Source organism: Dendronephthya gigantea, unplaced genomic scaffold (assembly GCF_004324835.1).
Source record: "Dendronephthya gigantea isolate DGI-Jeju-01 unplaced genomic scaffold, DenGig_1.0 000348F, whole genome shotgun sequence".
Classification (NCBI taxonomy): domain Eukaryota; kingdom Metazoa; phylum Cnidaria; class Anthozoa; order Malacalcyonacea; family Nephtheidae; genus Dendronephthya; species Dendronephthya gigantea.
The window spans coordinates 25340-40013 of NW_021163358.1; the positions used below are offsets into that span (position 1 = coordinate 25340).

A 14674-nucleotide genomic window follows, 5' to 3' on the forward strand; every position below is an offset into this window, starting at 1 on the left:
CGTTGTACTGGGACGTGGCAAGCAGGATTCTAGGTGTAATATTTTGGTGAATATTCCGGACAAAGAAAAGAAACGCAAACTCAAAATCCCACAACAAAATTACAAAATAAATTATGGAACAATTGAAAATTTAAAATGACTACAATGTTCTAATCTAAGTTTTTAAACTTGTGTTTAAAAATTTAAGTGTATAATAAGTGTATATTTCACAGCAAACAGTGCCTCTCGCCTACACGCAAGTTGATATGATCCAACCAAGCCTCAGCTCCCTTCACTCGTATTGTGCAGAAAAATGCTATAAATGTATGACTACAAGCCTGGTTTCCATTTAATCGTAATAATCGTGAACACGTCAAATGGGTGACGTGATAGAATTTTTGTACGTGTGTTCAGTGAAAAAACAGAGAAAAAACACAAATTTACATGCATCCGTACTATTTTTCATTAGTAAAAATGACCTACGAGAATTACGACAAAATGGAACCAGGCTATAACATATTATTTCCATTATATTCCCATTGCATGTGCTTTATCAATTTAATTCTTACGTTGGACAAATCTTCGTGCGTCACATTTCAAAACCATTAAATTCATAGAAACTTGGACCTAAAAGAACAGTGAAGTTTCAGTTCTTAGACTGTCCCCAGTTTTGCGTTGTCCTCATATGCCTATTTAAATATTTTCTTGTGAAAATTTCGTAAAAAATTACTGAAAAAAATCCTTCGAAATAAATAGTAGGCTTCACTCGTTATCCAACGGGTATATATGTCTCTTTAGGGTAAAGTTACCTTCCGGGGGGAATGACCGATTGATAGTGATCATTATAGAAGGATGCATTGTTCAAGGAATTCTATTTTTAGTGCAAAAAGAAAAGCGTCATCTTTTTCACGCACGTCAGTTCAAGTCTATTCCGATCGACGCGATAAGATTAAAATATATTCGTTAACGCGCACTTCATTATATAACTGACCTAAAATGTTTTCGTATAGAAGAATTACCTTATCAAATGTATAAAACGTCCTAACAGAAATTGTCTATTTCCATCCAACTGCACTACTTTCCAAGATTGCGATAAGAATGATAGAAAATATGTAGCAGAAACCGACGGGAATGACTTTCCATAACTAAAGAGAGAAAACAAAACAACTGAATTAAATCGTAATTATGCGATATAAAATGACAGGTAAACTATACGCGTCAACATTCAGAAGGATCAGCAGAAGTAATCGAATTAAATATATTTTGATTTGGACTGGTATACGATTGCCAAATAGCACGTTCAATTCTTTTCTTCAGCAAAAAATGGCAGGACGTCAACATTAGTATAATAATTAAACAAAATTTAGCTCAACCGCGTAAAGCAAGCGTAATATGTAGCTATCAACCGGTTATATTTGTGAATTGTGATAAAAAGTACTGTACTATTGCATGACAACGTGACGCAAATTTCAAGATGTGCGCTGTTGTTCACCAATATTACACATCTCTTTAGACTGCTGTTTGTTTCAAGTACGTCATAATAAATCTTAGTGCAAAGCCAGCGAAAGTCAAGAACTCTCAATTCTGGAAATCAAAGATTTCAAATTCCTCAAATTTTCATTGTTTAAAATTTAGACCAACAAAGGCATGCAAAATGTACGGAAAACTAAGTTATAATGTCATGTATTGATTTAGAGTTACGAACGAAAAACGCGATGGTGGCAAGAAGCCCGAGCAGGCTAGAAATATATACAATGGATAAACGACCGATTCGAAGTTACAATAAGTACCTTATAAGTCAACGGGAAACCCATGATAAACACGAACCATTGCACAAGCAAAATCACCGTGACCTCTGTGATGAAAAAATAGTGGAAGAGATCAAAGATCTGGTGCACCAGAAATACATCTTACAAACAATAGTGATAATATTAATAGCTCTAAATCGACAGAGAAGCGAAAATGCTTGATGATCATGATATGCATGCATCACAGTTAATAGAATATACATGGTTTGGAGACCACATAAAACTACAATACAACTCGATAACTAGGTTTATTCATGCAAAAAAATGTACCTTTCTCATCACATGTCTATGGTATTTTGCACAGATAAACCAATAGCAATCTTTTAATTAACATATTTTTCAAGTCAAGGTTGAGGAGCTTAGCAAGACGAATGCAATTGGTACGTTTGGCTAAAATACAATAGACACGTGACGAGAAAGGAACCATTTTTTGCATAAACCTGGGGCAGGTTGTTCAAAAGGCGTTTAGATAAACGGTGGATAAGTTCAAAATGGAAAATAAAATCATCTATTTATTGTCATTGAACAACTGAGCTGAAACATTTCGATGTAAATTGTTTAATTGTCAATGGAAGTACATATTTAATGCATAAGATGCGGGTTCAGTCATTTACAAGATCTATGAGAGCATTTTTAAACTTTGGCTTATCCACTGTTTAGCTATAAACGCCTTTCGAACAACCGGCCCTAGGACAATAACATAGTTAATGAGTTGTATTATACTTTTATTAACTGTGCATGCATGTAATGGCAATTCAAATGAGCAAATGATTTACGTCAGACGAAAGACGTTCAGTATATTGACATTCTTTTGAAGGACAAACATAAAAAAGGTTATTTTCTTCCTTGCATGCGATAACAGTTTACGTCATTTGATACTTTTACTTTTATAGTAGTATTCCGACGAAATGTACATCATGGATTACTGTATCTGTTCCATTTCAAAGACCGCGGAGCTGTTTAAAAGTGGCTAAAACGGGCTAAAAAAATATTAAACCTGTCAAACTTACCTGCGGAGTAATACCACTCAAGGTCTTTGATATAGACCAACGCACAGAAGATGCCTAAACACAGAGTGTTGTTCATTGTTGCTGCCCCATACAACTATAAATAAAGAGAATATTATTGATGCTTTGCAACCTTCCTGATAAGAGCTCCGACAATCAGCCAAATAGGTTAATTTTATAAAGTTTTAAGAAGCGTGAAGTATGAAAATTTAAATCAAATCAAATTAGTCAACTTATCTCGAATACCACCGCGAAAGGGGCATGTTACGCGCCTTCAGTCTTACTGTATATATAAATTCTTTCCCCGCGAAGTAAGGGCGAAAGGCACCGCAGGAAAGAAGAATGAAAAAAGCGTGCAAAAACTTCAAATTAATAGGAAATATAGGTAAGAATTTTTCTTTCACACCACCTTAGATAATGGTTGGTAATTATATTTTGTATCAGTATTGGCTTGGCGAAAACCCTAGGGAGATCATTGCAAACGACGAAATGAGTTACATCTTATCGAGTCTATCCGGTTTTTCCCGATGCTAATGTTTTATGAAGAATCCGCTAGTGCATGAACGCAATAAATATATACAGTCAAGCTTCGTGCAGGCAATACGCCAATCTTTACGTGGAGAAATGTTTGCCAACAATAAAATCTCTCACCTGAGAGAAAGTCATGGACACATTCTCTTTCTTCTTCTTGGCAGCAAAGAGAAGGGAAGAGACCAGCTCGGACGCGTTGGAACATATCGGTGTGACGACAAACGACACGTAGAACGCTTGAAAAATAGTTTAAAATTTTCTATTAACCAATCATTTTGTGCCACTTTGGTGACATGTGTGTCCTCTCACGGACGCTCAGTGCCTAAATTCCCTTAAATCTATATAACGAAGATCTATCGGATCACTTTTTAAAATACGTTTTTAGAGACGGTGGTTATATAGGAATATGCATCCTAGTTCAAATCTAGCCTGAAATAATCCTAGAGTAGATCCTTGAAGGCTGGATTAAAAAGAATGTGAACGATTCGGAGGTTGAGTCATGGGATGAATGTGGATCGCTATATTGGCATCACTGTTTATTAACTATTTAAAAGGGCCTTCGCATGATTGTTTTCTTAGACACCGTTTACACTAGAACGAATTCACAGTTTCGGAATTCATCACGAAAGCGAAATGTTTTAGTACCGGATTAATGTTGCTGTTTACACACGCAGCAACGAATCCGATAGAAAATGTACTCGGTTTTATATAAGCCGTATCCGGAAACTTTGAATCCGTAAAAGTTTGTGGAAACTTCGTATCCAGAAACATTTGAATCCGGAAAATTTTCTTGTGTAAACGCTTTGTACGACGAATCCGAAGAAATTCAATATGGCGGACCAAACAATTCTCCAAGAACAAGTAATGTGAGTGTAAACGGACAAATCCGCATACAGAGACAACTAAAGTGTAGTGTAAACACCTGACGAATCCGATACATGTGTGTAACAATGAATCCGGATAACTTTAACAAATCCGGAAACTTTCGTTCTAGTGTAAACGGGGTCTTAGTAACGGCTCTCAAACAGAATAAACGATAATTGCGCAAAATTAATCGTATTAATTCTCAAAACGCTTTTAAATATACACATACGACTTATGTTGATGTAGCTGCCACCATTGTCTGCATTGGCTGAATCCGTAATACCACTTAGAACATCGCACATTGGATCAGAAAAAATCGTCACCTAGCAAAAAAGTTAACGTACAAAATATTTTGATTTTATTTATAGTGAAAGTAACTGGTATAAAAAAATTGTTTTGAAGAAAATAAAATACAAAAACAAATTACAAAAAATGCGCTTACCATGGCAACACCAACAGCCAACATGAGGAAACATTTAATTGCGACAAACGTTTTGTTCTCCTCTTTATCCGCGGCCTATATTAAATGAAAGGAATCAAATCACTAAGATCGAGGTAGAGGGTCTTCGTAATCTTTAATAAAACTTGCAATAATCTGCATGACCTCATTATTTCCACTTAATAAATACACTGAACTTAACCACAGTCAAATCATGCATGACCATTCGTGCCACAAACAACTTACTGTACGTAAGATTATAGGGGTAAAATACTCAAAACTGTCTCCTGATTCGATAAGAAAGGCTTGAAGGACATTGGCAATAAAAATTAACTTCGTCTTATTTTAAAGAGACATTCAGTATATTGCAAAATCTTTTTACAGATTTGCTATATCGTTCTTCGTTGATAGAATATGCCGCTCATTTCTAGCAATAATAATGGTACATTCCGCCTTCTTAGATATATGCATGGATATACATCATAGGTTATGCATGACGTCACAACCAGGGTAAAATTTTGATTTTATTATTAGCGTTTCTCGTGCCTTGTAGATCATGTTAAATACTAATTCATCGGTAATGTTTTTAATTTACTCATACGCTTGCTATACAAGAGCTTTCATTTGTATTCAAACGATTTGCGCGCGTTTATAATTTTTTCCCTGCATGGTTGCGACGTCATTTAATTAGATCTATTCAACTAAGCTAGATATGAAAAATTGATGATAAAACTTAATATATAGCTTTCGGAGTTCTTTTTAATAAGACAAAGTTAATTTTTATGGCCAATGTCCTTTAACACAATACTTTTCAGGGGCCGGTTGTGCGAAGGCTGGATAGCGCTATCCACCGAATAGTGATTATTTTCAATAGAAAAAGCAATAGAATTGCAGCTTTGGAGCTAATAATTATTAAAGAAGATCCCCAATTTAAGAAAACGAAGGTTTAATCAAAGTTATACCTAAACAATGGGCAATTTTAGAGCAATTGAAAAAAATCACTATCCGGTGGATAACGCTATCCAGCCTTCGTACAACCGGCCCCCGTACGACCTGTAACATCGCTAACGTATGGGCCATTTTTTTTTCCCATGCAGGTTAAGTTATTTTTCTACTAATAAATATTTTGTGTCGCTACCTCTTCCAACTCGTCTTCAGCTTCTTTATCGATGATGGGATCTTTATCAGTTGGTTCTCTTGTTTTAATGTCCTTACCAATCTGCCACGTTTTGAAATATTTCTTCTGTAGTCCCACTGCAGTAAAAGGAATAAATAGAAGAAGAAACGTTCGAGAACACCCATCTGACAATTCAGGACAAAAACATTGCCAAATGGAGAATTTTTCAAGGCATTTACCCCTGTAGGCCCTGTGCTTGCCCCAGTAGTGAGCCTAGTTTTCTTATAGCATGGGCCCTTCTGTCACAGCAAATAATTTAAAAATCTTTTTCATGAAATGTGCAGCCATGTGTTTGCTGTAATACAACTATATTGACTCGGCTTGCAGGCTAATTATCATGCCATAAGCATAGTTATGACAATCAAAGTTACAATATACAGTGTGTGAGTGTATGTGTTTAATAGGTTTTGTTACTGTTGTGTTTTTTCTGTCTAGCGTGCACAAGGACCCGATCGATACTCATTTTACCCCAGTAGGCGAGATTTCTTAAAAAATGCCCTGGAACTTTCAAAAGCAATTTTACACAGCTTGTATACGCGGAATGTTTTGAGTTGTAGTCATGCATGCACATATTTTAATATGATTAAAATCGATTTTTATTTTTTTGCAAAAACTAATATAAAACAAATAGGAATAAACTTTACTGAGGAGGATAACTTAAATAATGTGTGAACTTAATGCGACTTTTGTAGTGAAAGTCTACAAACCAATATAGGCTCGTTGCACGGTACAACCTCAAGTTTTTGCTCCCAGCTACAAAAATCACTCACCTGAAGCTTGTCTCTGAGCTTCGGGATCTGACGGCTCCCCACCGGCATCCGTTGAGTCACGAGGACCACCGAAGATGTTGCGATTAGCAATGCCATAGAAACGATGAATTACGCGACGACGAATTCTGCAAACAATAGAAGTTAATGTTAGTTCGAAAATGATGCGAGTGTTGCGCCATTCTGGTGAAGGATGGAACTTCTTGATGAGCAGTAGCTACCAAGATCAGGTTTCTAATTTTGTAAAAACCTTCGACAGAGAGGGTAATAAGTACAGATATCCTGACAATAAGGTTTTTTAATGGAAAGCACAAACTCGGATGAATTGGTCAAGCAACTCAACCGGCTTGTCAAAAGACGGGAATGATCAGGAAAATGATACCATGCGTCTCATCAATCCCCGCATGCGCGCAACATATCACTCAAATACGTGAATGACACGGGCTACCGGTATCTGCATTACAAATTATACGTCACATTATTCGAGAAGAAAAGGGGAAGAATGGATAAAACCTTCCCTCCCTTTGTAATGCAATAAACATCACCTTATATAGCCCCGTTATTATAGTCAACGTACTGCAGTCACCGAGTTCAAACATGTGCACTTGGTGAAAGGGAAAAATTATTTGAAACGGTCCAGGAGGAGATTTACTTTCCCGCGCTTTCTGCTAAAGTTGGCGATACTCTTTACACATTTACGGAAGCGCGTAGACAAAAAGGAAAAGATAAAATACAAAACTGGATGTACAGTAGTTCATCATCATTTCACGATAAACCTCGGTGATAAGAACAATCAGCCAATTATATTCGCCACCGTCCTAAAAGATTATGAAGCATGCTGTACTATACTCACTCCTCCTGTCTGTGTTTCGATGCCCTCAATTGAGCTGTCTTGCTGTCGTACACCTAAATGAAATTATTCAAGAAATAATGTTCAAGAAATTATTTATAGCATCGCTTTTCCATCGAAACAACCTTCACACGAGAATTATGAATAAATGTGGGCTCATGGGACCGGTTTAAAATTTTTTTGAATGAACTTTCCTTATTCGGTGAATAGAAATATTTCTCTTTTTTATTTAACCGATTTAAGAAATAGAAAACATTTTCCGTGTTTCTATACAGTTATAGAAACACGCGTGGGAGTTTGGGAGAACGAGAAATAATCAGTGGGAAAACGAGCCCGTATACAGTAGGGCGAGTTTTTCCACGTTATTTCGAGTTCTCCCAAACTCCCACAAGTGTTTCTATAACTGTATAGAAACACAGGAAAAAATGTTTTCTATTTCTTTTATAATATAACTCAATAAAAAGATTTTGTACAAATATTATAATTCGATTCAATTACAAATTCTCATTACATCGCTTCGCTTGTCAAGTTCGGCGGGAAAATTCCCGTGTTTCTATACAGTTATAGAAACACGCTTCTCGACCAATCAGCACGCGCGTACTATAAATGTTATATTATAAAAAATATTTGTCAATATTAATTTGCTCCCACCCTGCACCTGTCATGGATAATGACTGCCTGGAGTAGTTTACACCCCTCTCTTGTTCTCGTATACCCCTTCAAATAACAGACCGACAATAAAACAATATTCATCGACGTGTTTTAACTTACCAAGAAGAGAAGGTAGGCAACAAAAGATACGGCGCACAAAATGAGGGTCGCCAACGCAGAATTTTTTACATACTTTGGTTGACTATCGTCACCAGAATCAGGACTTTTCTTTGGACCCCAGTGCCAGTCAGCACTTTGAACAATACTGCAATAACGTACGTAACAATACAAGTCAGAACAAATGCACAGGACACAATGAACAATAATTCAAACTTACAGATAAAGAAGTGAGGTAATAAGCATAATAATTGAAGATTTCTGCACTGAAGGAAGGAGAGTTACGCCCTGAAATAAAAAATAGAAAGAACTATTAATCGCACATGCAAATGAAGCATATTTTTTACTGAAACTAAAGCAGAGTCTTAAATTCGGTCTGTTTTTTTTTAATCATGAGATTTGTTCTCCAACGCAGTCAATCTTAATTTTGGCCAATCGAAATAAATCGTGATCGCATGTGACATATTTGTGACCATCTTATTGGCGTTCAGCGGCTCATTCAACTTCTTGGTTTTTTTGTGCTGCATCAGCTGTGGGTGCATGAGGACTGTTTTCTGCCATACGACACGTTACGTTAACAGTTAATAATAGGGAGATTTAGCATGAAGATGCGAACGTCAAAGACGACGTGAAAATGGCGAGTAAATGGCGTGGGATGTCTTGCATATTTGGGCGCATCACGCCATTTATTTGCCTTTTTCACGTCGTTTTTGACGTTCACGTCCTCGTTTTAAATTGCCCTAATAGTGCGTTTTATTACTCGATCGAAGCTAAACGACTGCACGCATATTCTTTATAGGCATATTCTGGAATTCAAAACAATGGACTGAAGAGATGATAAACGTCATTGAGCTTCACTATCATCTCAATATCCAATCTCGTACCCAGGATAGACCCTAGGTTGCTCAATACCATTTATCGATGAATTGCATTCGACGAGACCAACATGCCATATATATAAATAGGGCTAACATTAACATTATACCTGTTTCCTGCATTTAATTCCCTTTCCAGTCTCTTCAATTGCTTCACCATTGCTATTAAGGTCGCATCTTCCGAGAAACAGACTTCCACCCCAGGCAATTGTCAACAACATGATCGTGCTGCCAGCAAGGGTCCTAAATTAAGGTAGGTATAGGTTAATATTTTACAACGAAAATTATCTATACAATATCTAAAGTCTGTATAAGAAATTATGCACTTCCACAAAATGAAGCCTAGTCATCATTCTTTGGACAAATTTCCTTGTCCGTGGCGGGACTTACGCTACATGGCTATACTGTTAGATTATACTTTATCATGTTTGAAATATAGGTACGTAAATAGCATGTGGAATATTAGGATACCAAGTACACTGACACTGTACTATTTTCCTTACCCCATACCAACCGATATCTGTTCCTGCGCATTTGGTTTCAAGCCAGAAACGATAATGATAGCAGAATCAGGTACAGCTCCAAGCAAAGGCAGAACAATACCGCCTAACATAAAAAATGTTCCTTAGTAAAGGCAGGCCTAACATAATATAGCTTCAAATGTGATATATAACAAATGCCTGAAGTAGACAGAAACGTTCCAGACGTTCCGACCTAGAGGCCGTCAGGAGAAAAACAACTCTCCTGAGGAAGCTGGGCCCCTATAGCCATAGGTCGAAACGTCGTACATTTGAAACATATACTATATTCGAAGCGAAGTTGTTTGAAGACACTGCCATGCACGCTGCTTTCTGGTTATATTGGAACATATTTGTAAATTAAGCATGGTTTAGTGTACGATCTGACGAAAAAATATGGACGAGTCCGAAACACATATTGTTAGTTATAAATTACTCGCGCTCTTTGAGAATATCAAGATTCTTTAACTGTTTTAAAATAATTATTTAGGCCAGGGCCATAGCTAGACCACTTATAATTGGGAGGAGGTGTGTACTCCCCCCCCCCCACTGGCTGCGGTAACTTATTTTTTATGCCTATCCGATTACATATGCCTATTATTGGCGAATTCATTCTATTCATAACGTAGCTAGTAACGTTTACAAGGCAATTTTTCGTGCCATACTGCTTCATTAGTTTTGCGTTATATAGTCCGAGGCAAATTATAATATATCAAAAACATTCAATAAGTAGCTATACAGGGTGTCTCAAAAAAAACGCAACCACTTAAATATGCAAGAACATTAATACAGCTCTAAAGCGCGATGGATAAGCACCTCTGGGAATGGACCACTTGCGCTTTAGACTAACTTTTGATCGAAGTAATAAGAAGAAAATAAATCACCACAGCTAAAAAGAGCGTACTTAAATTAGTGCAAATGCAAAGTTTGGCTGCGAAATCTTGTAAAATATGGAAAATACAGCCATGCGAAGTTGGCAAATTTTGTATACTTTTGTATTACGTGCGGAAATGTGTAACTAATTTAGTTACACACTTCCGGTCGTAATACAAAAGTATACAAAAATCGACAACTTCGCGTGGCTATATTTTCCGTAATTTACAACAATTTCCAGCCAAACTTGGCATTTTTACTAATTTTAGTATGCTCTTTCAGAAAATGTCCTTTTTAAAGCCGAGGTAAGAAATTCGTTTAAGGCGCAAGTCGTCCATTGAAAATGGCTCTTAATCCTTCATTTAAAATGCTAAAAGTCATTTTAGCCGAACTATGGTGCAAACCTGAACAATATTAATATTCTTGCATATAAGTAGTTGCGTTTTTTTTGAGAGACCCTGTATAGCTATATACTTTATCAGAATAGTCAATAGACAATAATATTAATCCAATGCAGATGCATCCATAATAAAATATTGTTTTACCAATGATTCCTGCAGGTAATCCGAGATCTAATAACAACTCAGCACCATCTACCAAATAAAAAACAGCTTTAATGTAGTAGTATTAATATAACAACTGTCAGATAATATGTATGTCTTTTATACTAGGATAATTAGCCTTTCTCAGGATGACGTTTTGCTTTTTGGGGGTATTCAGTTTTCAATTTTCTCAGATGGGTTTAAAAAATTATAACAACATGAAAAGCATTTTTTAGTATCAACACACCATTTGAAGAATAAATTCAGCCTAAAATTAAAGACAGTCGCCATTACAAGGTCTTTTGATATTTGCTCATAATATAAGTTCCTTCTGGTAATGTTAGATAAAATTGCCATGTTTATAGGTTGAATAATATATTGTCACACACATGCTTTTGTGCTCCCTTCTCAATACATAGATTGTATTCTTAGTTTTTAAGGAGAGACTGTATGTAAAGCGATTTTGACATAAATTACAAGTACTACAATAACCTGTTTTTAAAAGAATGAAAAAACCTAATCCCACATTGAATAACAGATCATACTATTCATAAATACAACTGTTCATCAAAATCAAGCAAAGGACTTCAAAACAATATGGATTAGAATGGAAAATTTGTTGAATTCTGTTTCTCCCAATTGAAGAACTACTTTTCAAAGAACAATTATGTACAAAATTATACATAAGTATACTAAATATGTACGTATACAGTACCTGAAATCAATTTTGCAGCAACCATCAACAGTGCACCATAGAAAACAATAAGCAGGAGATTTCCAATAATCTAGCAAAATATTAAAATAACCAATGAGCAAAGGCTAGCTTAATTTAAAAAGTTGGTAAATTTCAGGATCTCATATAGTTATTCTTTATTTAATCAAGAGCAAGGTCTCAGTACAAAATTACAGAACTAAACGTTTTTGTACCCACCAAAACCTAGCTAAAAATAATTTAGTCTTTTGTGTTAATCAACTTACTGTGCTTGAACATGGAAACTTTGTTAGTCTATCCTCATAGCACTTATCAGTATGATTGGTTGCATTTTCATTAGAATTATCCAAACCTTCTGCAGCCTAAAATTGATAGAAAAATTTTTTAGTTATAATATAAAAAAAAATTATATCTGTATCTGGATGCTCAGATACAATATGTTCAGATCAAGGTGTTGAATTTAAGGCTAGAGGTGGGGGGGGGGGGAGAATCTTGGAAAAGCTAGGGCACTTTAGTTCACAAAGGCAAACTAGGAAAAAAGTTTAGTTTACAATAGCAAAATAATCAGGAAATTCAACTTGTGCACTTTTGCTTTCAGCAAAATACTCATATTGCAGAAGAAAATATCCTAGAGTGTTATCTATTGCCTATAAATAAGAGGGCAATTGCAACTCAAAATGGTGCAATTAATGCTAAAATTGCACTCCTCTTAGCCAATGAAATTGCCATTGATTACATGCAGAGGATTATAACTATATTATCATAACTGTGTAATTTTTTCTGGCTAACTGTAGTCCACCACTATATCCACTCATATATAATGAGTGCCAAAACAGCCAGTAATATAGTGATGAGAATTTGTTGTTTGCACTTTTTATTAAATGTTGGTATTTCACAACCTTAGATGGAATAGAATTGCATTGCAAGTTGCAAGGAAAGTTGCATATAGTGTAACACCGGTTTCTAGCCGATGGTATAATTGATTGATAGAGTCCGCAGACATAACTATGTAGCTAGGGAGACTTTTAAGCCCAGTCCAGTGAAATAACCACAATAAAAAATATCGGATAGCAATCATATAGAAGCTTTGATTAAATCGGGATTAAAAAAGAACTCTTTAGCTTCGTTTAGGAGGTAAAATTTTGAATATATATTTGATTTATGTTAAACAGAAAGAGCTATTTCTATATGAGGTAGGAATACGCAGTTTTTGCGGTTTCTACATAAGGTCGAATAGCTGGAATTCCTGGCCCTTACATTTCTTATCCCTTACATGCTTGAAGGAGTACAACCGTATTTCCATCTTGACGAGTAATATAGAAATTCTAATTTCCAAACAATTCGTTATTGTTGTTTACAAGCGTAAACAGACGCTGTCAGGCAAGATATAGCGTGCTAAAATCAAACTGAATCCTTTCATTATTCATACGCGTATATATACAAAGCTATCATTTTAACTTACCACATTTAAGGACAACAAGAAACAAAACGCGAGTGAACTGAGAGTATTTAAAAGATGAAATTTAGCCATGTTCACTTGTCAAACTTGCCTATGTTTTGATTGTTCTCGCTAGAGGCTTGTCGGCTCTCGCTGTGCCTGTGATGAATGTTATTGACACGCCCATTTACTAGTTGCTTCCATTTAAGTGGCCATTTAAGTGTTGAATATTTAATTATCAAGTAAATCAACTTGCTTCGCAAGTTGCCTCTCTCCTCCGCAGAGGCTTCGAATGCAAATGCGCTAGACTTTTAAAGATGACCGCTGCTTGCTAATATGACAAGATATTCAGCTTCGGGTTCGTATCACTGATCTGCGGTTCGTATGGGCACAGAATACCTAACAGAAGTAGAACTCCTGTACTTTTTTCGTAAGTGTGATTCGTCATGATTCGTCACTTAGCAAGTGCATTTTTTTGAAAAGTCACCCCCCTACCAAAATTTAGCAATATGGCGCGTGGGATATTGCTAAATTTTGGCAGGGGGGTGACTTTTCAAAAAAATGCACTTGCGGACGAATCATGACGAATCACACTTACGAAAAATAGTACAGAGTTCTACTTCTGTTAGGTATTCTGTGGTATGGGGCGCCGTGTGTAAAGAAACTCAATGTCACAAATAAACAAGTTTTTCTTGGGATTTTGGATCAACTTTGTCGTTTTATTCACAAATTTATTGCTATTTACTAAATCACAAGGCTTGCCCACTGCCCGCAATCACATGTTCTCATTGCCCATCAGGTATTGACGTTTCCAATTGTGATTTATAAATCACAAGTGCAATTTTAATTGCAAATGTCATTCCGATTTATAAATTGCAATTGTTATCGGTTATTGCGATTTATAAATCACAAGTCTAATGAATAGCAATTGTAATGTCATTGCGATTTAGCCGCACTGGATTTAACCCACTGAGCTATATTAAAATTAAGGATATTCTCATAAGCTTTCTCTCGAATGGCCATTCTTTAGTTTTTACAAAAACTCTTCGTAAAGCTAGTAAATCGAAGTTTTACAAAGCTTTGCGGTCGCCCGTGCCGCCAACCAGCCAACTCGTTGGCAAAAAATAGCCAACTTTACGGTGCTATTGCGAGCAAACTAAATGAAACAAGACGCCTGTTCTGGCGTTAACTCCGGCGAATGGCCAGTCTTCAATATAGAGCTTCTGAACATAAACAATACAGTTCATATTCGCATTTAGATGCCTTGCGAACTTAAATGTTGGATCGCGAAATTCAGAAGCACATCGTACTTTAAAAAGTATAGAAGTTCAATTGATCAAAAATGTAAATAAACCTCATGATACATTCGCTTTGTCTTACACTTTGCCTTTGGAATTCGCGCTTATATAGTTATATTAAATCTTCAATCCTGTGCAAACTACGACGTGTCAACGCGACACCGCGGAAATTGGTATAGGCTTAGCCGCAATTCAGATGTGTATAATGAGCTGTCAAAAGATTGCAGA

At 36.1% G+C, this 14674-nt stretch overlaps 1 protein-coding gene across 1 annotated transcript; it reads right to left on the reverse strand.

Annotated features, from left to right (window-relative positions):
* Window positions 1–107: 107 nt before the first annotated feature.
* On the reverse strand, window positions 108–13325 carry LOC114542426 (sodium/calcium exchanger NCL2-like). Its single transcript, XM_028561980.1, has 18 exons — window positions 13173–13325; window positions 11977–12072; window positions 11714–11783; window positions 11002–11049; window positions 9569–9671; window positions 9176–9308; window positions 8411–8478; window positions 8194–8338; window positions 7426–7478; window positions 6576–6700; window positions 5767–5882; window positions 4632–4706; window positions 4419–4512; window positions 3446–3561; window positions 2798–2891; window positions 1770–1834; window positions 999–1124; window positions 108–606 (listed from the first exon to the last, which is right to left on the reverse strand). The coding sequence occupies exons 1-17, from the start codon at window positions 13239–13241 to the stop codon at window positions 1035–1037; spliced, it is 1560 nt and encodes a 519-aa protein (XP_028417781.1). The 5' UTR covers window positions 13242–13325; the 3' UTR covers window positions 108–606; window positions 999–1034.
* Window positions 13326–14674: the final 1349 nt, after the last annotated feature.

What these genes read in the sequence shown, in the direction of transcription:
- LOC114542426 (XM_028561980.1), bottom strand. Translation starts at nt 13,241, where the DNA reads ATGGCTAAATTTCATCTTTTAAATACTCTCAGTTCACTCGCGTTTTGT. An exon ending in GAATTAAATGCAGGAAACAG is followed by an intron (nt 8,479 to 9,175) that starts GTATAATGTTAA and finishes TTTTTATTTCAG; the next exon opens with GGCGTAACTCTCCTTCCTTC. An exon ending in TGTCCATGACTTTCTCTCAG is followed by an intron (nt 2,892 to 3,445) that starts GTGAGAGATTTT and finishes CTTTATTTATAG; the next exon opens with TTGTATGGGGCAGCAACAAT.